Source organism: Hyperolius riggenbachi, chromosome 9 (genome assembly GCF_040937935.1).
Source record: "Hyperolius riggenbachi isolate aHypRig1 chromosome 9, aHypRig1.pri, whole genome shotgun sequence".
In the NCBI taxonomy this organism is placed as follows: domain Eukaryota; kingdom Metazoa; phylum Chordata; class Amphibia; order Anura; family Hyperoliidae; genus Hyperolius; species Hyperolius riggenbachi.
The window spans coordinates 95,984,650-96,009,076 of record NC_090654.1 but is presented as its reverse complement, the minus strand read 5'-3'; the positions used below and the strand labels follow the sequence as shown (position 1 = coordinate 96,009,076).

The 24,427-nt window shown below is 43.8% G+C and overlaps 1 protein-coding gene across 1 annotated transcript in view; it reads left to right on the top strand.

Annotated features, from left to right (window-relative positions):
* Positions 1-24,427, top strand: part of VPS45 (vacuolar protein sorting 45 homolog) — a 63,588-nt gene that overhangs the window by 7,977 nt on the left and 31,184 nt on the right. Inside the window, exons 5-10 of the mRNA XM_068253230.1 lie at positions 3,338-3,406; positions 6,683-6,820; positions 11,053-11,163; positions 11,359-11,493; positions 15,883-15,996; positions 18,753-18,920. Coding sequence (XP_068109331.1) covers positions 3,338-3,406; positions 6,683-6,820; positions 11,053-11,163; positions 11,359-11,493; positions 15,883-15,996; positions 18,753-18,920 — 735 coding nt within the window. The remainder of the gene's footprint in view (positions 1-3,337; positions 3,407-6,682; positions 6,821-11,052; positions 11,164-11,358; positions 11,494-15,882; positions 15,997-18,752; positions 18,921-24,427) is intronic.

Sequence of the window (24,427 nt, the reverse complement as noted above, 5' to 3'; positions counted from 1 at the left end):
TAGGAGTGCACACTTCACTTGCGCAGACTGGCTGCGATTGGAGGAAGTAACGGGACCCGGTACCGAAGAGGGGGAAGACTGAGGACGCCGGCGTGGGAGCGATCCGCGCTTATGGGGCTGGAGGAAGCACCAGGTATGTATAAGATATACATATCTTATCAGCTCTGGTTTCCTTTAAAGCGGATCCGAGATGAAAAATTAACTATATCAAGTAAATTATCTATATATCTTATCTAAAGTTTAGATCGTTTACATAGCAAATCTAGCTGCAAACAGCTTCAATAGTTTATGATTATTTATCTCTGTGATACAATGAGGGCAGCCATGTTCTGTTTGTCACAGGCTGAGGGCTGGAGATGCTATCCGTTTGCCTGTGTGTAAATTCAGTCCCCCCTCCTCCTCCCCTCTGCCTATGAAATCAATGGCTAGTAACCTCCTCCTGCCCAGACTGAGCTCCCATAAGCCCTTGCTACAGTGCCAAGGCACTGTAAAAAGCTGTGGGCGAGGCTTGTTTAGTTTGTAGGAAATTAGAGTATTAAAACAAAACAAAAAAAGTATTTGGCTTGAGGAATGCCCCATAAATTATATGAAAGGAACTTAACTATGCAGTGAGTAAAAGTTTATCTCGGATCCACTCTAAGCACATTTCTACTTGTGTTGTGAAAAACTGAGATCCCGTTTCCACTATCGCGAATCTGCATGCAGATTCGCATAACCAATACAAGTGGATGGGCCTCTTTCCACTTGTCAGAAATCCTGAGCGTTTTTCTGTGCAGAAAAAATCTGCACGGCAGAGCCATCAGAATTTGTGTACCACTTTGCGATTCGCATACAATGTATTTAATAGGAAATTCGCATGCGGTTTTGGTATGCAAATTTTCATGCAAATCCGCATACGATTTCGCATAGAAACAATGGAAAAGCACACAGGCACTGCCATGTTTAAATTTGCATACATAGTCATTCATGCGAAATCGTATGCGAATTTGCATGAAAATTCGAATGCAACCGCATGCGAAATTCGCATTCTCATGCAAGTTTTTTTCTGCAGCGATTCCCACCGCACAAGTGGAAATGGGCCCTGAATGTTTTGGCTCTATATTTTGTAAATATTAAAGTGGAAGTATAGTATGTTATAACATGCAATTAAGAACCTGTCTTTCAACTCCTTGTGACCTATATAGTTATCCTACTTGTCTTTGGGCCCAAATTAATGTCTTTCTCACCATCACATTCAGCTAATGAAGAAGCTGAGATCTTTCATAATAATGTAATATCCGATTCGATCTGTAAGCACAACACTGCCGGTTTTCAGACTGTCTGGCTTTTTTTTTTTTTTTTTTTTTGTAGCTTGCATGCTGAAGCCCACTCTATTCTTATCTTCTACATTTAGAGAAGAAGGAACAGTTGGCGGCCTGGAGAGCTCAGTGCTGTAGCTCCGTGCCTCCCAACTTGGTGATTAGGAAACTAAAATGATTGACTCTTTCAGACACTTAAATCAAGTTTGTTCTTAGAATGTATAATGGTGTGGTTAAAGCGGATCCGAGATGAAAAACGAACTATAACAAGTAACTTGTCTATATATCTTATCTAAAGTTTAGATGGTTTATACAGCAAATCTAGCTGCAAACAGCTTTAATAGAATATGATTATTTATTCCTGTGATACAATGACAGCCGCCATGTTGTTTGTAAACATTACACAGAGGCAGGCTTATCTGTATCTTGAGCCATCAGCCTAATCCCCTCTCCTCCTCCCTCCTCCTCTCTGCCTCTGAAATCAATGGCTAGTAACACCTCCCCCTCCTCCTACCCAGACTGAGCTCCCATGAGCCCTTGCTACTGCCAAGGCTCTCTGAAACCCTGTGGGCGTGGCTTTTTTAGTTTATAGGGAATTAGAGTATTAAAAAAAACCTAAAAAGTATTTGGCTTGAGGAATGCTCTATAAACAATAGGAAAGGAACACCATTATGCAATATGTAAAAGTTCACCTCGGATCCACTTTAATCTATAGGTGCAGAGAGGAAACTTTGACTGTAGTTCCGCATTAATGGCAAACATTTTTATGCTTTTTTGTGTGTGTATATAAAGCACAGTTCATTTTACCATTTGTTTCTAACAAATGGTATTTGATAGGAGTGTCAATGTTTGCTGCCAGCCAGTGGATTAATGCCAGTGTTGAAATAAAGCTTTATGCCATTTATACCCAAGAAGATGGGCACTTGGACAACAAGTACAGTAATCTATTTTTTCTGATCTGAAATCCATCTTTGAGTAGCTTCCATTTTATTGCCTTTCACCACTTGATTTTGATTAGATTTGCATTGATCAATCCAGTACAAAGCTATACAGGTTTTGAACGCCCACTCCATGTGGGAGGAAACTGGAGTACACCTAAGAAAACCACACAGATATGGGAAACCGTGCAGGGTGATGCACCTGGCTTTGTACCTAGGGTTTCAGAACTTGTTTGTAAATACCAGTATTTTGATTTGCCTTACCCTTGATATTTTAAGGCACTTAAAATTGTTTATTCTAGTTAGGGAGAGTTCACATTTGTTAACACAGCGTACCTGTTACGGACATTTTTTAACCTCTGCTCAGGTGCAGGAGCGGATCCTAATGTTAAAAATAGGATCCATTACCACTTGTACAAAAAAAAAAAAACCTCATCCGTTTGCTGCATTGCAGTACAGTATATGCTGTTGTTGGAGATGTTTAAAGGGTCCATGCCCAGAAACGGTGGGGGCGAGGAAGTTCTATACTTACCTAGGTAGAGAGAAGCCTCTGGACAGTCTAGACTAGAGCACACATGTCAAAATCTGGCCCTCAGAGCCATTAAATTTGGCCCTCAAGTGGTTTCCCCACTTTGCATTATGTTTGGCCCACTCTAGACCACCAGGGAAGCTATATTGCAGGTCAAGCCCTAGAACACCAGTGAAGCCATATGGAGAAGGTAGGGGAAAGCACTAAACACCAGGGAACTGTATAGGGTAGGGTGGGTGCCTGTAGACACCAAGGAACTGTATAGGGGGGTGGGGGGGAGGGTTCACTACACACCAGGGAACTGTATTTGGGCTGCAGGGAGGCCATTAGACACCTGCAAATTTATAAGGGAGGAAGGTGGCCAGTAGACATTGAGGTTGGCCCACGACTAGTTTCCAGTGTACAGTTTCGTCCCACTTTGTATTTGAGTTTGACACCCCTGGTCTAGAGGCTTCCCTCTACCTAGGTAAGCATCTAACTTTTTGGAGGGGCTGCCTCAGGTTCGCTTTAAAAGTAGGTTCTACTTTTTTGGGACTTGAACTTACTAACTATACTTTTATTTTTTATTTCAGGAATTTTATGGAGATTACATAGCTGTGAATCCCCATGTCTTCTCCTTAAACATAATGGGTTGCTATCAGGTAAGATGCCCCTTATTTTCCCCTGAGTGCATAGTAGCTGAGCATACAGTCAGGACATTAACGGTAATTCAGTGATTATTATTAGCAACAGAACCTAATCAGCACTAGAAATGATCCATAAATTGCATGTTTTTCCAACCTACTGCAATTTTTTTTTTTTTTTTATTTTTTTTTTTTTCGGTCCGTCCAAATGCTTTTTCTACCAATTTGGATCGGTCTAGGTTCTATCTGCTTACAAATTGCAACAAAAATTAGCATCAAGTCAGAAGGATTATTATCTCTAATCAGCACTTGTACATAAAAGAAAGTTTCACATTGTGAACTTACGCTGGAGGTCTGATTTAAAGAGGAACTGCAGTAAAAATATCGTAATGAAAAAAGTGCTTAGTTTTTATAATAATTATTTACAGGGCTGTGGAGTCGGTACAAAAATCATCCGACTCCAACTCCTCAGTTTATGAAACCTCCAACTCCTACTCCAGGTACCCAAAATTGCTCCGACTCCTTGACTCCGACTCCACAGCCCTGATTATTTATAAATGATTCTTAGCATTTGCCCATTGTAAAATCTTTCCTCTCCATGATTTACTTTCTGAAATGTATCACATGGCGATATCTTTACTGCTGGCAGGTGAGGTCCATGGAAGGAGATGCTGCTTCTTTGGCAGTTGGAAACAGCTGATATGTCCCACAATGCAGCAAGGCTCCCACAGTGTGAAGTCAGTACCTAGGTGCTGACATCACACTGTGGGAGGGGTTTCACCACAATTTAAGCCATACAGAGCCCCCTGATGATTCGTTTGAGAAAAGGTTAAGATTTCTAGTGGGAAAGGGGGTATTGGCTACTGATTGGGATGTTACAGTTCATTTTTAAGGAAGCTTATGCTCTGTCTACATTATGACATGCTGTGCATGTTGATGACATATGCCCTTTCACTGCCCACAGCTTGCACCCCTTGTTTAGTGTCTCTGTTTTGTCTGTTGTATTGAATATGTCATACTTTAAATTGCTATTATGAAACTTCTGACTTTGTCCGGTATCTGTAAAATCCTGATGACTGGGACATTGCATTCCAGATGGAGCAGATGTTTTGGTAAACTGAGCCTATATCCAACATGTCTTTTTGTCCAGTGTGATGTGTTCCTTGATTTGGACAGTTCTGTGCTCGAGTGGGAACCAAGCCTTTTTCTTTATTCCTATCAAGGCTTCCATGAGCTCTGCTCAACATACCTTATATCACTTAACTGTTTACTGCAAGATTTATGGTGGATACTATGTGTGGGCAATTGGGCCGTGGCGTCTGTACAAAAATCCTCCGACTCCGCAGGTTAGGATTCCTCCGACTCCTCTAATTTGCATATTACAATTTTGTTGATTGAAAGTATTTAACATGAAATACATCTCTTAACTGCCAACGCTTAGGAATTTTAAAATACAACTGAAATGAGAGGGATATGGAGGCTGCCATATTTATTCCCTTTTAAACAATACCAGTTACATGGCTAGCCGGCTGATCTTCTGCCTCTTATACTTTTTGTCATAGACTAAAACAAGTCCTTGGTAAGAGTACTTGTAGAAGACAGGAACAAAGAACATCTATCAGGCCCTAGGCAATGTAACTGTGGGTACATGTAAGAGTGATGTGCAGGTACTCTGCAGGGGAATAAGAATATTCTTCCTCTATTACGCATTCTTCATGCACAATCTGAACCAGGTTTATGGGTGATAGACAACACCTCTGTGTTCAATGTGCACAACATTCTCAGTGGATTCCCTGCAGCTCTGTGGAGAGAGCATATGTAGAGTATAGTACTACTGTGTAACAAAGTAAACCTGAGGCAGATGAAATTAAAGTTTTATACATACATGGAGCTTCCTCCAGCCCCCTTCAGGCTCATCAGTCCCTCGCTGTCCTCCTCTGCCACCTGGATCTTCTGCTATGGGTCCAGATACTTGAGCCAGTCGGGCGTAGTGCGCATGCACACACTCATGCGCTGGGAGCGTACTACACCTGCGCAGCACTATTGCGCAGGTGCAGAATGTTCCTGGCTGTGAGAGCAGCACATGGCCGGACTGCGCTGACTGGACTGGATTAGCCTAAAGAGGGCAGGAGGAAGCCCCAGGTATGTTTTTCTTTTTATCCGTCTAGGTTACCCTTTAATTCGTAGGCCCAAACCAAATTTTAACAACCTATCAAATTACTTGATTTCATGAGCAAAGAGCGTGCATACATTTGCATAAATCAGAATCAACGCAGAATTATTTCCATCTGATTGACCATCTCTATTAGTGACACAGCTACACATCAGGCTTTATTCTTATAGCATAGATGTTATTTAGTGTATATATGAGATTCCTGTGTACACATCATATATACTGTACAGTCACAATCAGATATGTATAGCTGACTTTAAAAATATGGGGACTGCTTTATTGAAGCAGCACAAGTAACTAATTTTTGATTGGTTTATTTCATTTTTGTGGACTAAGCACAGCTATTACTGTATATATATAAATTATTTATGATGACTATTATCTAAGAAATAGAACATTTTATTATATTTTCTATTTTAATTACAGTTTAAATTCATTAGGAGTCAGTCGGTGCATTTTCTCCCGGCTCCGGGTACCCAAAAATTGCCCCGACTTCGACTCCACAGCCCTGTATTTAATGTATATAAACTCCCTACATGTATGCATCTGTGGTGTCAGACATACTGACTGTGTACTGGACAGGGTACTGGTTAAGGGCTCTGCCTCTGACAAAGCACTGCTACTGCCTACTGAGCACTCCCTAGTGGCTGCAGTTCTGGCTCTTTCAATCCAACTGGAGAAAAGCGTGATATTAATGTTCTGTGTCTGTGTCTTACTATATTTAAATGCAGTTATTTTTACAGCATGTTTTATATGAATCTATAGAATTAAAGGGAACCTAAACTGAGGCAGCAAAAACATTTTTCACTTACCTGGGGTTTCCACCAGCTCCCTGCAGACGTCCTGTGTTCCTGTGCCATCACTCACCGATCACCCGGTCGCCCGCCGTGCCTCAGTTTAGTTTTTGCAGTGCGCCTGCGCGGCCCTGGTTGTGCGCGTCCTCAATCGCGCTCTCGTCCGTGTGACCGTCCTGTGCATGTGCAGTATTATTAAGTAATGTAAAAAATAAGTCGTTTTATTCATAACGTTATTTTCAGTACAGTTCCTCTATAAGAACACATTCGCTGCACAAACGTTTTGGCATATAGATCTGGTCACTTACGCTGGTTGCTTTGTTTCAGGGTCGGAACTGGGATCCTTTCCAGCTGTCTAGAGCTACACAAGGCCTGACGGCTTTGCTGCTGTCCCTGAAAAAATGTCCCATGATTCGATATCAGCTCTCCTCCGACATGGCCAAGAGGCTGGCAGAGGGCGTTAAGGTGAGCAAGCTTTTATGGTGGATTCTGCTATGTCTGTCCTTTTTTTTTTTTTTTTTTTCTCTTTTTTCTTTTTTGACTAGTTATGTATTTATATAGTGCCAGCATACAGTGATGTGAAAAACTATTTGCCCCCTTCCTGGTTTCTTATTCTTTTGCATGTTTGTCACACTTAAATGTTTCTGCTCATCAAAAACCGTTAACCATTAGTCAAAGATAACATCATTAAACACAAAATGCAGTTTTAAATGATGGTTTTTATTATTTAGTGAGAAAAATAACTCCAAACCTACATGGCCCTGTGTGAAAAAGAAATTACCCCCTGAACCTAATAACTGGTTGGGCCACCCTTCGCAGCAATAACTGCAATCAAGCGTTTGCGATAACTTGCAACGAGTCTTTCACAGCACTCTGGAGGAATTTTGGCCCACTTATCTTTGCAGAATTGTTGTAATTCAGCTTTATTTGAGGGTTTTCTAGCATGAACCGCCTTTTTAAGGTCATGCCACAACATCTCAATAGGATTCAGGTCAGGACTTTGACTAGGCCACTCCAAAGTCTTCATTTTGTTTTTCTTCAGCCATTCAGAGGTGGATTTGCTGGTGTGTTTTGGGTCATTGTCCTGCTGCAGCACCCAAGATCGCTTCAGCTTGAGTTGACGAATAGATGGCCGGACATTCTCCTTCAGGATTTTTTGGTAGACAGTAGAATTCATGGTTCCATCTATCACAGCAGGCCTTCCAGGTCCTGGAGCAGCAAAACAACCCCAGACCATCCACATACCACCACCATATTTTACTGTTGGTATGCTGAAATGCTGTTACTTCTACACCAGATGTAACGGGACACACACCTTCCAAAAAGTTCAACTTTTGTCTCGTTGGTCCACAAGGTATTTTCCCAAAAGTCTTGGCAATCATTGAGATGTTTTTTAGCAAAATTGAGACGAGCCTTAATGTTCTTTTTGCTTAAAAGGGGTTTGCGCCTTGGATATCTGCCATGCAGGCCATTTTTTCCCAGTCTCTTTCTTATGGTGGAGTCGTGAACACTGACCTTAATTGAGGCATGTGAGGCCTGCAGTTCTTTAGATGTTGTTGTCCTGGGGTCTTTTGTGGCCTCTCGGATGAGTTTTCTCTGCCCTCTTGGGGTAATTTTGGTCGGCCGGCCACTCCTGGGAAGGTTCATCACTGTTCCATGTTTTTGCCATTTGTGGATAATGGCTCTCACTGTGGTTCGCTGGAGTCCCAAAGCTTTAGAAATGGCTTTATAACCTTTACCAGACTGATAGATCTCAATTACTTTTGTTTACATTTGTTCCTGAATTTCTTTGGATCTTGGCATGATGTCTAGCTTTTGAGGTGCTTTTGGTCTACTTCTCTGTGTCAGATGGCTCCTATTTAAGTGATTTCTTGATTGAAACAGGTGTGGCAGTAATCAGGCCTGGGGGTGACTACAGAAATTGCACTCAGGTGTGATAAACCACAGTTAAGTAATTTTTTTTAACAAGGGGGGCAATCACTTTTTCACACAGGGCCATGTAGATTTGGAGTTTTTTTCTCTCACTAAATAATAAAAACCATCATTTAAAACTGCATTTTGTGTTCAATTATGTTATCTTTGATTAATAGTTAATGGTTTTTGATGAGCAGAAACATTTAAGTGTGACAAACATGCAAAAGAATGAGGGCTCGTTTCCACTATTGCGGTGCGGAATCACCTGGATTTCACCGCTGATGAAATCGCATGCGGATGCGATTCCGCATGCGTTTTTTGCCGCGAATTCGCATAGGTGAGTGTATATGCGATTTTAACCATGTCACTGCCTGTGTGAATTAACATTGGTACCTATGCGAATTCGCTGCAAAAACGCATGGACACGCATGCGATTTCCCTATTAAATACATTGTGTGCGATTCGCCTGCATTCCACACGCAGGCGAATTCTGAGGGCTCTGCCGTGCAGAAAAATCCTGCACAGAAAAACGCACAGCAAAACTGACAAGTGGAAACGGCGCCATCCACTTGTATTGGCTGTGCGAATCTGCATGCAGGAAACGCATGCAGATTCGCGATAGTGGAAACGGGCCCTCAGAAATCAGGAAGGGGCAAATAGTTTTTCACATCACTGTATATGACACTCTATAGACTACATGGGACCAGTCACATTTGTTCATGTTTTCAAAAGGGCTTATAAACTAACAGTAGGGAGGATCTGGTCAGATGGCAGTTTTGTAGGAGGAAAGCAGACACCCCCAAAAAATGAACGTTTTGTATTTATTGCTGATTTTAGGCATTATATGTCTGTCTTTCAGGCCTTGTTTACACAGATGGGTTTTATAGTGCTTAAAGTGTACATTGGGTGACACGTCACATTAGAAAGATGTGTATATACAGTGCCAAGCATACTAATAAGTAGGCTGTGTTCCTTTTTTCTTTTTCTGCCTGAAAGAGCTAAACATACCGGTATACAAGTGACAGTTTCTCTCCAGCTGGGACCTTGTTAGACTACAGCATAATTACAGCCATAAAACTCTTGCCTGGCAGAGACCAGCTTCTGAGTGCAGGGGTAGATTTAAAAAAAAGTCAATAGTTCATAGTTTGGGACTCTGTACTGTGTCAGAATGTGTGCAAGGCTGTATCAGTCATATGTATCATACATGTATCATTCAAGGCTGTATGAAACATTAAACCCATGTTTTTAGCTTTTAAAAATAAAATCCTGGGATTCTTTAAAAAAAAAAAAAAAAAAAAAGTCATTTTCAGGAGTAGGATGATAGATACAGTCTATCTCATCAGTTTATTTTCACCAAAGGTTTCCTTACTTTGTCCACCCCTTAACTGTGCATGTGTGAAATCTCCAGTTGTCAGGGTGCTACTATACACAAGAGAGGTGGCTGCAGGCAGTGCCAGCATAAGCTAAATCCTGACACAGCCATCCTGACACTGCAGCTTTCACACACTTCTGCCACCCAAGGGGCCTGATTCACAAAGCGGTGAAAACTGTTTGCACGGCAATGAAAAGCCCTTTATCACGCCTAAACTCAGTTTAGGCGTGATAAGAAGAAACTCGCGCAAAATTCCCGCGCGCAGCCGCACAGCGCGATGCGCGAAAGCGCCCATTAAACCCTATGGGCGCTGCACGCGCAAAACTTTGCACGCGATAACCAGCACAAATCGGTGCTAACTCAACGGTGCAAAGGTTATCACGCCTAAAGTCTTTTAGGCGTGATAACTGAGTTATCACCGCTTTGTGAATCGGGCCCATGGAACAATGGCTGCCAGCACTGTACATTATTTCCTGTACTCTCCACAATTCAGTGCACAGGAAGTTATTTTGCATATTAATAGTATTCCTCATGCACCGTAATGTGCTATTTAACCACAGTCAGTGAGCTACATACAATGTGTGCATTTTTGAAGTTTTTTTTTTGTTTTTTTTTATAAAAAAAATCCATATAAACAAAGCCTTAGGACTCTTTCACATAAGACAACGCGTGCAGGAGCCATTTCCTGCATGCGTTGAATAGCCTGCGGCGTGTCGTCGGGAATCTGCGGTGCGACGCAATCAGCGGTGGTAGTGATTAACTCGATGGGAAAACGCCGGTTCCCGACAATAAAAAGCTCCCGGGTGTGTCGTACTGCAACACATCGAAATGCAGCGCCGGGTGTGAAAATGAAAGTCTATGGGCTCGATTGATAAGAGGGTGCTAACTCAGTTAGCACGGGTAAAAGCTTTGGGCGTGCTAGCTAGGGTGCTTAGCAGCTAGCACGGCCAAAGCTTTTATTGATCACGCGCAAAGTTTAGCGGTGCGCGTGAAAAGTCGCACCGGGTGCTACTAAAACGGTGCACCAGGTGCCCCTAAAATGTTGCACCTGGTGCGCCCCAAATGTGGCACAGTGCGCCGTTTCGGGCACACCAGGTGCAACGTTTTAGGGGCACCCGGTGCGATGTTTCGCACGCAACGCTAAACTTGCTATGGCATGCTAAGGGGCTTTTAGGCATGCTAACTAAGTTAGCACCCTTTTGTGAATCAATACTTTCATTTTACCTTGGTTAACGCAAAGTATCAACTTTTGTGTTTGAACGCAGAAAAAGGGCTCTAATGTGAAAGAGGCCTTAGACCTCTGACTATAATGAACAGAAATGTAATTGTTTTCTGTTATTTTACTAATAAGTTTCCTCTGTCTCCACCGGTAATTGTATTAATCTTTCTTCTGTAATCATCTATTTTCCAGCAAGTTATTACGAAGGAGTATGAGCTGTTTGAGTTCCGCCGTACTGAGGTACCACCCTTACTCCTCATCCTGGACCGCACTGATGATGCTATTACACCCCTGCTTAATCAGGTGGGTGTAACTATGTTTTACCAACAGAGACAATGTGCAGACATTGGGAATTGCAGCCAAGGCCCTGGTGATGCAAGAGCACAGTACTACATTTTAAAATCATCTTGTAAACGTTATTTAATTTGGTTATGGAAATGTAAAGCAAGAGCTGCAGCATTGATTTGTCTATCTCATCTTGAACTTTTGTGATTCCAGTGGACGTACCAGGCCATGGTGCACGAGCTGCTGGGCATCAATAACAATCGCATAGACTTGTCCCGGGTGCCGGGCATCAGTAAGGATCTGAAGGAGGTGGTGCTCACTGCAGAGAATGATGAATTCTATGCTAATGTAAGTATTGACAACAGGGAGGAATGACACTGGGCATCACAAGGGAGACTACACTATAAGAAAACCAAGTGCATTTCTTCACCCTAATCATTTTAAAAGAATATTTAGCTTTATTTATTTATTTTTGATGTATAGAATGGTCTAAAGCAGGGGTCTCAAACTCCATTTACCTGGGGGCCGCAGGAGGCAAAGTCAGGATGAGGCTGGGCCGCATAAGGAATTTCACAATCGCGGCGCATCGCCACCTCTGCCCGCCCCTCTCACTCTTCCTTTACAGAGAGGGGCGGGGAGAGGCGGCGATCCGTGCGGCGATTGACGTCAGGAGGGGCAGAGCTGAAGCTGAAAGCTCTGCCCCTTCCAGGAAATGCCGGCGGATTGCCCCCCGGGCGATTTGGGGGCTCTGCAGCCCTCGTTTAGCGGCGGGGATGCGGCGGATTACTTGGGAGCACTGAACCGAACTATAAGGAAGCTTTTGCCGGCGAGGGCCACAAAATATTGTATCGAGGGCCGCAAATGGCCCGCGGGCCGCGAGTTTGAGACCCCTGGTCTAAAGTAAGATTTTATTTTTAATCTGAGAGTTAAAATATTACCAATGAATATATTCATTATTTCTAAGCCATCAGGTGGTGAAGTTGCTAACACTCTCTGTAAGCTGGATAGCGGTCTGGTTTTACTATTGGTGTACTGTTTTTTTTTTTGGGGGGGGGGGGTTTGTGTTGTTTTTTTTTTTTTTACTTTTGTAATTCTCGCATTACTAAAATGGTAAAATGGCTTTGATTCGGTGAAAAATAAACAAGCAAAGTGGAGCTATAGTCTCCAAATAAAATTTCCGCACAATGTTCTGCTATCTTTCTCTCTTGTCACCTCTTCTCACTTCCGCTTACAAGACTTCTCTTGATCCTCTCCCCTCTTCTGGAACACCCTACCCTCAACACATCTACCACTCACCCACACTTAGGGCCCTTTTTCACTAGCAATCGCTAGCGTTCACGCTGAACGCTAGCGATTGCTGAATCGCAATTACCGGCGATTCCCCGACGTTCACGGCCGCGATTTTGCTATGCTATGCACTGCATAGCAAAATCACGGCAAATATCGCTCCGCCGCGCGTTCGCGTTCCCGGCAAAAACGAATCGCGGTAGTGGAAATGACCTACCGCGATTCCTATGTTAAAAAGCAAACCGTAGCGATTGTAAAATCGCTAGCGGTTTGCGTTTTTGCGATTCAGCCAGCGCTGGTGGAAAAGGGCCCTATTTACACTTAGGCACAACCCGAAGGTTTACCTATTCAGGCAAGCATACTCTCCTACCTAGGACACTTCGGCCACTGACCACCATTTATACCATCTCGTGCACAACTTCCTTCTACCTCTTAAACCTTTAGACTATAGGGCCTTTTGGCCAGGGCTCTCTTCCCCTTTAGTCTCACAATGCTGTGTAATTTGTGTGCATTCCTCCATACAGGGGTGTGCAACAATCTGTAGATCTGTTCACTGCATCAGCGGTAATCCACCATTGTCTTGTATTGTTAACTGTTGTGTTGTTTGTTTTGTTCTAGCTGATGGCCCGTGTTGCCTAGGTATGTATTTGGCTGGTGTTGGCTGCGCCCACTTTTCTAACCCTAACACTCAATTACTCAATGACTAAGTTTGTGAGTTTTGCCATCTTTGGCATCAGTAATTTTGCATTGAAATGAAACAAATCTGATTGCCTGTTTGTGGCTTCACCCCTGTTTCTGAATTTGAACCCCAGTCACCCAATGACCAAATGTACCAGGTTTGCACCGTTAATGGCATAAGCCTCAAACTTGGTACAGTTGGTCATTGGGTTATTTCAGTGGGAAAATAAAAATGATTGATGCCACGGACCCCAAAGTTACAGACCTTAGTCATTGAAAGTTTGTGCGTTATGGTTAGAAACAGCGGGCAGAGCCAACAGCAGCCAAATATATACCCAGGCAATGCCAGGTTATCAGCTAGTTTATAATATTAGTGAGATTAATATACCCTGTATTCTGTTGTACAGTACCACGGAAGATGCTGGCACTATATACAGTAAATTAATAATACTAATAATAGTCCCCAAATACAACAGAAATCATGCTTTAGTACAGTGGGAAGCTCTGAATAAAACGTCTGATTGAACAAGCCAGTAATGGGGACAGGGGTTGTCTACAGTGTAAAAACAATCTCCATGCAGAAATAACTAGCAGGAAATAGTAAAGGTGTCAATACATTGGCAGATGGCCAGCAGGTATGACCATTAGATTGAATTTGATTGAATTTGATCAGAGAAGGATCTACTACCTGCCACACACTGCAGACAGATTTCCAATTTATTTTAGCATGAAATCTATTGGAAATCTGTGGTGCTGTCTCCACCTGCCAGACCCCCCAGGTCTCCCCATCTATTGTATGTGCTTCCCGACACTGATGGAGAGAAGACACAGGAGGAGGCTAGCCAGCAGATAGGCGAGTGTATGCTCTGCTGCAGGGGCTGTGCTGAGTGTTGCAGCAGAACGTACGCTCACCTATCTGCTGGCGAGCCTCCTCCTGTGTGACTATGCACATGTCATCTGGTCACAGGGAACAGGCGCCCTGACGGTGACAAGACACAGTAGGAGCTTGCCAGGTGATAGGTCTAAACTTCTCTGCAACACTCGCCACGGGTCTGGGGGTTACACCTTTGAGATGGGGAGACACCAGCTGGGGGTTCAACGGTCATCTCAAAATTGAAACGTCACTACTGCTGCCGCACAACTGACTTTTCCCTTTCGAGTGAAATCTGTGAGGTTGAAAATTCTGATTTGGGTGGCCATGTTGCAGCATTGATCTCTGCTAGCAACTGCCGGGAAAATGGAGTAATGGGCACTTTAACTGCAACCAGATATCAGCGAGGCTTGACCAGGGCTTCTGTCCCCGGATATTGAGTCCGCACAATTGAGGCAAGTAGATAAAGCCATCCAGATTTCTGTGATTGCGGTAGGCATTCAGATTTAAACCAGAATCGCATCTGTAATGTCCTCATTTGTGCTACTGTTTATCTTTGACCTATGATGTTATTTTGAAGTGTGTATAGAAATGCTTTTTTGGACAATTCTTCACCATCCTTTCACTGCTCAGTCATGGTGTAGTAAGCTGGCAGATATCACAGGAAGCTGCCAAAGCAAAACAGGAAACAGTGCAGTTGTCTAGCTAGCTTTACTGTGTAGCAGGACTCCAGAAATCACAAGACTAGCCAGACATTATACAGATACTTCAGTAAGTAAAGAAGATGATTTAGTAAGCGTGTAGTTAGCTGTTTGGATCGCCACCTGTGCCACTGCCTGGGTATGCATGCTCTTTGCCTTTGCTGGGACCGCCACCAATGTGACCGCCGGGGTATGCATGCTCCTTGCCATTGCTGAGAACGCCACCAGTGTCACTGCCAGGGTATGCCTGCTCCTTGCCTTTGCTGGACTTGCTACTCATGCAGTGCATGGCTTCCTCTGATTTTTTTCTCTTCTGACACCAGGTCAATCACTGAGAACCCAAATAGCTTCCTCCATGATTGGGCATTAGATTGAATGAGGCAGTATTGAGTGGAAGCTGCATATCTGGTACATAGCTGAACAGGAAGGAAGGAGCATTATGTGGCATGGATCAGATGAGCAACTCACAGGTGGAAACGTGTCACTGGCAATCACACAGGCAGTCTCCATTTATCCCAATAGTTCAAGGTGGCCCTGCCATTCTCCTAGCAGTGGCAGGAGGCCCCTCATTATCACAATTTCCAGTTTCAAGTGAGACTTCAGGCATTACTATATGAATGACCCCAAATGTTTCTACACCAATACAGGTAAGAAATAAGGTGGTTGTCTTAATTTTAATTCTAAGAAAAGCATCGCTTCCTGCCATTTTAGGAGTATGACTTGGATCCCAACCTGACTGATGGGCCGAGCTAACGATGGAGAAACGGCCCCCACTCTTTTCCATTATAGGGTCCCAAATAACCTCTAAATCGCAAATATACATTATATAGCCATTAAGATCCATATTGATTATTTTTTTTCTAGCCAATTCCATCACTGTGCTGAATCTATTGCTCCCAGCATATCCGGTCAGTTGACTTTTTTGAAATATTTTGGGCAGTTTACAGATTGGATATATTGGTAAAAATCCCAAGCAGGCAAGGGAGGAGTGATGAGGATGAATACACTGCATTGGGCGCTAGAACGCTTGCAGATCTAGTAGTAAAATGCCATTCGATTTTAGCTTGACCGTGTTGGTAGCTGTACTGTCCCATTCGAGTGGGTGGAGATACATTTGGGATCATCCATAATTAGGATATAGGCAATCCTGTTGTCTTGCATAACACAGTAATCCGTATATTACTTGTTTGTCCCTCACAGAACATGTACATGAATTTTGGAGAGATTGGCACCAATATAAAGAACCTGATGGAAGATTTTCAAAAGAAGAAACCTAAAGAACAACAGAAACTGGAGTCTATTGGAGACATGAAGGTAGACCCATTAAGGCCACTGTAGTAACATGGGAGAGAGCAGCACACAAGTGTCACAGAGCAGCAGCCAAACACTGGGCAGCCTGTTTTAGGGTCAGAGTATGTAGAGTTCCCCTTTACTCTTTATGCACTTCATGTCCCAGCTTTTGTATTGGAAACTAGATTCGACCTGGAGACATAAGTCCATGTACACTGCCAACAGCAGTCAATTCCATGCTAAACTGCTGTTAAATGGAACTCAGAGGTCTATGTACATTAGCCCTTAAAGCGCACCTAAACTGAGTGGGAAATGGAGACTGACATATTTATTTCCTTGTAAACAATGCACATTGCGTGGCATCCTGCTGATCCTCTGTCTGATAGTCTTAGCCATAGACCCTTGTTTCATGTGTGTGATTCAGACACTACTGATGTCAAAGAGATCGGCAGGGCTGCCAGGCAAATATTTTTTGTTTAAAAGGAAATAAATATGGCATCCACTATATCCCTCTCACTTCTGGTGTGCTTTAATGCGAGCAATCTTTCACATGATCAATCAGTGAGAATGATCAGAAGATAAATTTGATTGATTATTTCCATTAAACATAATCATTTTTCATTTGTTCTGGTCAATGCTTTGAAGACAGATGATCCATTAACCGATTATTCAATATTGGTTAGGATATTTTTTATTTTTTATTAGATTGAGTGATCAATACGATCACATCATTGAATTAATCGTACTGTGAGACCGTTAACTTGTGTTGTGTATGGCCACCTTTAGACTGATAACTTGACAGGTCTGCAACGGCATAATACAGTGGGGTATACTCACCAAAGCTCAGTAAATCAATGTGTGCAGACAGCAGGTGTAATGTTTTCCAGGCTTTATGCAATGTTCTTAGCAAGTGGCGTAAATTACGTAAAGCCTGCTAGACCAGCTATGTAGGCACTGCATGCATAACGTGAGTTCTACTATTTGTTTAACTCTCTACATAGGCCTTAATTCACTAAGCTTAACTCCTGTCTTTAATAACTCTTCAGAGCTGTTTTACAGTTATTACAATTATATCACCATGGTGATAACTGTAAAACAGCTCAGAAGAGTTATTAAAGACAGGAGTTAAGCTTAGTGAATTGAGGCCATAGAGTGTGTAAAGCCTGTAAACTTTACGTGTGCGGTCAGCACATTTGTGATTATTCCCCAGTGTAAGCTGTATGAGATGGGAATGATTACTTATACATATAGCTTCTCTGTCTGGGGGGCCTATTTTGGAAGATCCTGATCTATATAGTCTGTAAAGCACTGCAGAAGCTATAAGCACTATGTAAAAACACAATAATAATTATATTTATACATACAAAATTCTTGTACCTCTCATCCTTCTTGAATTGACCTCAACATGTTTTGCAGCTGCGCAGTCTTTATTTCTGCCACTAGATGGCAGATGTTTCCTTGCTAATATCCATCTAACTATTTGCACTACTGAAACCTACAGGAATGTTGAATACTTGTTGGAGAGAACATAGGATGGCTATGGCCATGGGTAAAGGGGTATATGGGGTGATGTCTCTTCTTATTTTGTCCATTTTATCAGTGAAATATGTGGCAGTGTCTTTCGCTGATCAGGGGGCGTGGTTGATTACGCACAGCTGCTATGTGACATTTCATGTCGTGGTTTACTATGTTTTATTAAATCTATTATTGCTTTACTCTCATCTCCATGTTAACATGAGGTTTGCACTACCTCATTCATGTCCAAAGTCTGGCCCATTGGCCAAATGTGGCCCACTGAGTCTTTTTTATGGTGGCCCCCAAAGCTCTCTACAGTTAATTCCATGGGGCCCGCAGGCCATAGCTGCAGTGTCGCATGCAGTGGGCCACCTTGTGTTGCGGCTCTGCCTCCGCCTTTGGTTACCTGTATCTTATTAGCCTCCACTGTAACAATAGCAGTAACAGCCACTGTGTCGGCAGCAGTAAGGGCCTGAGCCAACTGACGCGGTTTTATCCGCTTTTCGGCATCTCTAACATGATGTGTAAGGGAAAAGCGGACACTACTGCATAAGTGGGTTCAGGCCCTAACAGACCACTGATTAGCAGCTGCCCCTGTGGTAACTACATACAGTATATGGGCTACTTCCAATGGATATGTTTTATTTGACAAAATGTCACAGGCATAGTGTACATAATGGCAATCAGCAAATACTGTGTTTAATTTCGCTAGTTTGGCCCCCTATCACTCTCAAGAATGGAGATATGGCCCTTGGCCTGAAAGGTTTGGACACTCCTGCTCTCAGAGATGGATTAAGATGTAATGGGGCCCTAGGTAGTAGATATGGGGCCCCCTTGTGGTCCTTTTGGTAGGCTGCAGTGGAGAGAGATCAGAGAAGGTGGCTGGTGTGCGCCTTGACACCCACTAGGTCCCAAACACCTGCCTAGGTTGCCTGGTGGATGATCCTGCTCTACATGCTGGACTACTCCCGAACAGCTCCATTATATGGAATTACATGAAATTGTGTTTTATGCCAGCTTTATTTGGTTCATTTGACTTCACAGTGTTTTAGTCATGGCTTCTATCATCATGGTTATGGTTTCATTTATGACTTGGGGGTTTGTACACAATCCTTGACCTAGGAGGTTTCTCTAGCTTGATTCACATTTTTTTTATCCATAAGGTATTAAGCAATGTTCCTGGGGGTAAACCATGTTTACAGTCATTTAAGGATTTTGTTGTTTTTGTATGTAAAATTTAATTACCTCTTTCTTGTCTTTCTTAGGCTTTTGTCGAAAACTACCCTCAGTTCAAGAAGATGTCTGGAACGGTGTCCAAGCATGTGACTGTGGTGGGGGAACTATCAAGGCTGGTCAGTGAGCGCCATCTAATGGAGGTGTCTGAGGTGGAGCAGGAATTGGCTTGTCAGAGTGACCATTCCAATGCCCTGCAGGTAATAGGACTCCTTCAAGTTATGATCATACATTGTGTTGAAGTCATATGAGTTGTTTAAAGGGACTCAGAGATGAAAAATTCAAAAGATTTTATACATACCTGGAGCTTCCTCCAGCTCCATCCGCTCCGATCGCTCCCACGCCACCATCCTCCGCTGCCCACATCTTCAGGAAGCCGGTCCCGTCACTGACGTCAGTCGTGGCCAGCTACGCAGGAGAAGTGTGCCCTCCACGTATATCCCTCCAGCTTCTGCTGGAGAGCTATACAAACAGTGCACTTCTCTTATGTAAGGGCTTGTTTCCACTGTTGCGACGCGATTTCGCCGGCATTCCGAAGCTTGTAAAAACGCATGCGGATGCGTTTCCACATGCGTTTTTACCCGCGATTTCGCGTGCGATTTCGCATGGCAGGGTGCCATGCGAAATTAACCATGACACTGCCAGGGCAAAATAAAATTGAAAAAGGTGCGAAATCGCGGGTAAAAACGCATGTAACAAACGCATGCGTTTTTACTATTAAATACATTAGCGGCGATTCGCATGCATTCCACTCGCAGGCGAATTCGTTGGCTCTTTTGTGCGTTTTTTTACCGCTGAAAAAAACGCTCCTCAACAACGCTACAGTGGAAACAGGCCCATCCACTTGCATTACATGTGCGAATCCGCATGCATTGGACGCATGCGGATTCGCGATAGTGGGAACGAGCCCTTAGACTGACTCCGACTGACGGAAGTGCGGGGAGATATGCAGTGTTAGGGCTAGTTCACACTACAAGAGCTTTTCTAAGCGCTATGTGATTTAAAAGCTTTTGCTAATGTAATGTTTGTGTTCTCACTGTAGGGATGTGTTTTTGTTTTGTTTTTTAATCCCCCATAGCATAGCATTAGCAAGAGCTTTTAAAATCTCTAGTGTTTAAAAAGTTCTTGTAGTGGGAATCGGCCCTCACTGAAGAAACTGAAGTGAAGAGACCAGCAGTAACATGCAATGCATGAAAGTCGCATCTCTCGTTTAGAAAGATTTGTTGACATCTGCAGGAGACTGGTAAAAGCCCCAGGTAAGTGAAACCTTTTTTTTTCAGTTTGATTTAGGTTTCCTTTAGGCTTCTTGCACACCAAGACGTTGCATTAGGTGCCACGTTAAAGGGAAGGTCCAAGCAAAAAAAAAAAAATGAGTTTCACTTACCTGGGGCTTCTACCAGCCCCATGTAGCCATCCTGTGCCCTCGTAGTCACTCACTGCTGCTCCAGTCCCCCGCTGGCAGCTTTCTGACCTCGGAGGTCAGGGCCGCATTGCATACATTTTTACGCATTCCAGCTAGTGCAGGAACAAAAATGTATGCGTTGCACCACTAACGCGTAAAAATGTATATGTTAATGTTCCTGCACTAGCGGGAATGCGTAAAAATGTACACAATGCGGCCCTGACCTCCGAGGTCAGAAAGCTGCCAGCGGGGGACTGGAGCAGCAGTGAGTGACTATGAGGGCACAGGATGGCTACATGGGGCTGGTAGAAGCCCCAGGTAAGGCAAACTCATTTTTTTTTTTTTTGCTTGGACCTTCCCTTTAAGGTCGCATAACGTGCACCTAACACAATGTATGGTGCTGCAAGAGCCGACGGTAGAGTGAGCCGCGTTAGGCGGCTCGATTCCTATAATGTCTCCCAGAGTGGCGCTGATTGGCCAGCGGGACCACGTGATGCGGAGCGAGACACTCCGCATCACGTGGTCCCGCCGGCCAATCAGCGGCCGCCAGTGCAGTGAATATTAAGTAGCCATGTGCGCGGCTACTGTAGCTGGCTCTCCCCGCCTCCTCTCCGCCCCCCACTGCGCATGTGCAAACAGTCTAACGCGGCTATAGCCGCTCCAACGCCGTAGCATGCTGCACTTTGAGCAGAACGTGCAGCGTTACATGTAACGCAACGTGGGCTGTGTGAACAGCCCACTTGTGTTACATTGCTGTGCGTTGGGGGAGCGTTACAGGCGCACTAACGTGCGCCTGTAACGTCTTGGTGTGTAAGCAGCCTTAAGGCTCATACACACCTTTAACTTTATGCGTAAAGTTGTTTACCTGAAAAGTACATATACACACTTGCCAACTAACTAAGCTACCAACTCCCTTAAAGAGACACTGAAGCGGAAAAAAAAATATTATGATTTGTATGTGTAGTACAGCTAAGAAATAAAACATTAAGATCAGATACATCAGTCTAATTGTTTCCAGTACAGGAAGAGTTAAGAAACTCCAGTTGTTATCTCTATACAAAAAACCCATTAAGCTCTACGACTTTCAAAGTCGTGGAGAGGGCTGTTTTCTGACTTTTATTATCTCAACTGTTTGTGAACTAATGACCTCTCCTCTGGCAGAGGAAAAGTAAAAAATTAACTGACTGCTCTGAAAGAATGATTTTGAATGCTGAATGTTGTGTAATCTGCACATATTAGAGAATGATGCAATGTTACAAAAAACACTATATACCTAAAAATAAATATGAGAATATTTTCTTTGCTGCTAATCTTCTAGTAATTATTCATAGTACACAACCAATTCATTATATCATATATTTTCTTTCGCTTCAGTGTCTGTTTAAAGGAAACATCAAGCTAAAAAATGAAAAATCAGCTTTACTCACCCCGAGGTCATCCTTACTGCGCCTGCGTGAAGCTCCGCTGTCAATCATGAACACGTGGTCCGCGGCGTACTGCGCAGTACGCCACGTGGCCATGATTGACAGCGGCGCTTCATGCAGGCGCAGTAAGGACAACCTCGGGGTCGGCCTGAATACCGTGCGCGGAGACCGGGACAGCGGCGGAGAGCGGAGCAATCCGCGTGGGACAGTCGACTGCAAGTGGCTGGAGAAAGCCCCAGGTGAGTAAAGCTGATTTTTCATTTTTTAGCTTGATGTTTCTTTTAAATACTATGCGTGTAAGCTAAAGGACAAACTGCACAACAAGTCCGCATTCAAAAACAAGGTTGTTCAAAAGACTTGTACACACCTGGCCAACCCCAATTCACTTTGAGAAAGCCCCGTGGGCGGGGCGAAACGCGTCAGTGGGCGGGGACTGACCAGCACACGTGAGCGCTTACGAAGCCCGGGACGCCGGGCCGCACCATGCAACTTCACGGCGGAAGATGATGGCAGCAGCAGGAAGCGGAGCAGAGTGAGGTGATGCGGTATCCGCGTCGGGCAGTTACTGGAGCCCTGAGCATTGCTCCCTCGTGCACGCTGAGAAGCCAGAGATGTGTCCGTGAGTAGTGGGGAGTATCCCAGCCAGTATTAATGCAACCCTAAAAGGCGGAAGAATTGTATGCTCTCAGCCAGGCAAAGTGGCAGTTGGGCCAGTCATCAAACAAAAGGGTAGCGATATAGCACGTAATGAAGAATGAGTCCATCTGTTTAAGCGAAGAGAGGGTTAAAACCATTGTGCTATACCCCCATTACAGTGAGCCCAACGGGGTGTCAGTAAGTGGAAACACTTCATGTAATAAGAGACTTGCCGGCCAACATTGAGCGACAGTGCGCTGCAGCAGGGGGGTGCATGTTGAGGCCTCATGGTGTGCGCCTGGTGGTGGGCCCACGATTGTCACAATGTGATTTGATAACTGATTGGCTTGCATAGGCTGAGGCTGGGCGGCCAATTTGGTACTATATTTTCACAGTGACAGTGGGATTGAAGTAAAATGCAGTTCCAGTGCTGGTCTTTAATGGTTTTTGGAAGTTTTCAAATGTGTCTGTGATTCGCCTTTTGTATGATGTTTTTGCAAGTTGAAATTAAACAAAATTAAGCACATAAAGACTATCTGGTATACTAAATTGGTAGGCAACCTGCATGATAGTTGGGAAGGTTGATCCACCTTTTGGATCTGGCAAACCACCTGCTATCAGTTAGTCATTTGGTTGTTTGCCAGCCGTACACACGCTCAACTTTTCTTCCAGCAGACGAGTTTGGAAGGTAGTTGGACAAATTGTTGGTACATGTGTATGAGCCTTTACACACAGGGAATGCTTCAAAATATTTGTTTATGTAACTAAAGCCAGCCATACACACTGGTCGATAGCCACCAGATTGATCAGATTAGATTAGAGAGGGATCTATCTGTTGGCCAGAGAGGGATCTATTGGCTGCCCACACTGCATACATATTTTGAATCAATTTCAGCATGAAATTGATTCAAAACCTGTGGAGCCGCTGCCGCCTGGCTCGCCTCCCCCCATTCGGGCTCCCCTGGGCAGCAGCAATAATATTACGAGTCCGCAGGTCCATGCTGTCACTTCTTATGGCGTCTTTCTCCGTGTCTTCTTCACTTCCTGTCCCATCCTGTTCCAAGCCAAAGTTCAAACAGTAGATGGCGCTCTACAGTTTGAACTTTGTCTTGTCACAGGACAGGACAGGAAGTGAAGAGGACATTGAGAACAAGGCCGACCAGAAGAATTGACACCACAGATACGGAGGACTTGCGCTGGCGGACTGTTGATATTATTGCTATGCTATGCGAATGAAATGCTGCTAGCGACCTGGCCTGCCGACGATCAAGCAAAATTTTCCATCTGGACCAATCGACTGAATCGACTGATGTCAGATGGAAATTGGTCGATCGGTCAACGTTTGCGTTAACTATTTCACAGCAGATTCAATCACAGTGATTAAATTTTGTGTATATCTACGGGAAGTTGAACAAGTGTATGGGTATATTAAAAGTAGTTGTTAAAAATTGTAGTTTAGGGCGTATAGTCCCAATTAAATATACTCTGCATAGTGGCTGCTGGAAGCGCATGAACCTTTGTTGGCATTGCTCACACTTGCTGAAGGAGGGCAGCAGTAAATAAAGGAACTGAAAACCGTTCATGTTCATGTAAATGATATTGACATATTCTACATTCAGGATTGCTTAAGACTTTAAAGCAAAAATATTTGCGTTTTTTTGGTAACATTGCAACATCTCCTTTCATGTCATACTTCCCAGTGTATTCTTTACACCCCAAAAATCCCCAAAACACACAAATGCAGTCCATTTGAATTCCTGTCCACGTCCCTGTCCCTCTGTGGAAGATGGGCGCTGTTTCCCAGGTCATTCCACAGAGAGGAAAGGAGGGGGCCAGACTGCCACTTGCCTCCCTTACACAGATGGTCTGGTTTGGTGTTGAGCTTCAACTATTTTTCCTCTCTCTACTGCGCTGGGAACCTATAGGGCACCTGTACAAAAACACATGGCTCCTGTGTTGTCCTCCTTTGCAGCACTCAACCTATTCAACTAGACTTACTGGTACAGCATTGTGTTGCACATCGAAATGCATGCAGCAGTGTGACAACAGAACTTACTGATGCAAAAAGACCTTAAAGTTTTTGAGAAAATAGATTTAAAAAAGAAAAACTGGTGATACATTGGTCCATGCTGCACGGGGGAGGGAGAGGTGACAGGTGACACAGTGTGGAGGCAGAGGTGGTACAGAGGGGGACGCTGAAGACAGGGGAATGGAGATGACAGAGGAGGTACAGGATGGCACAATG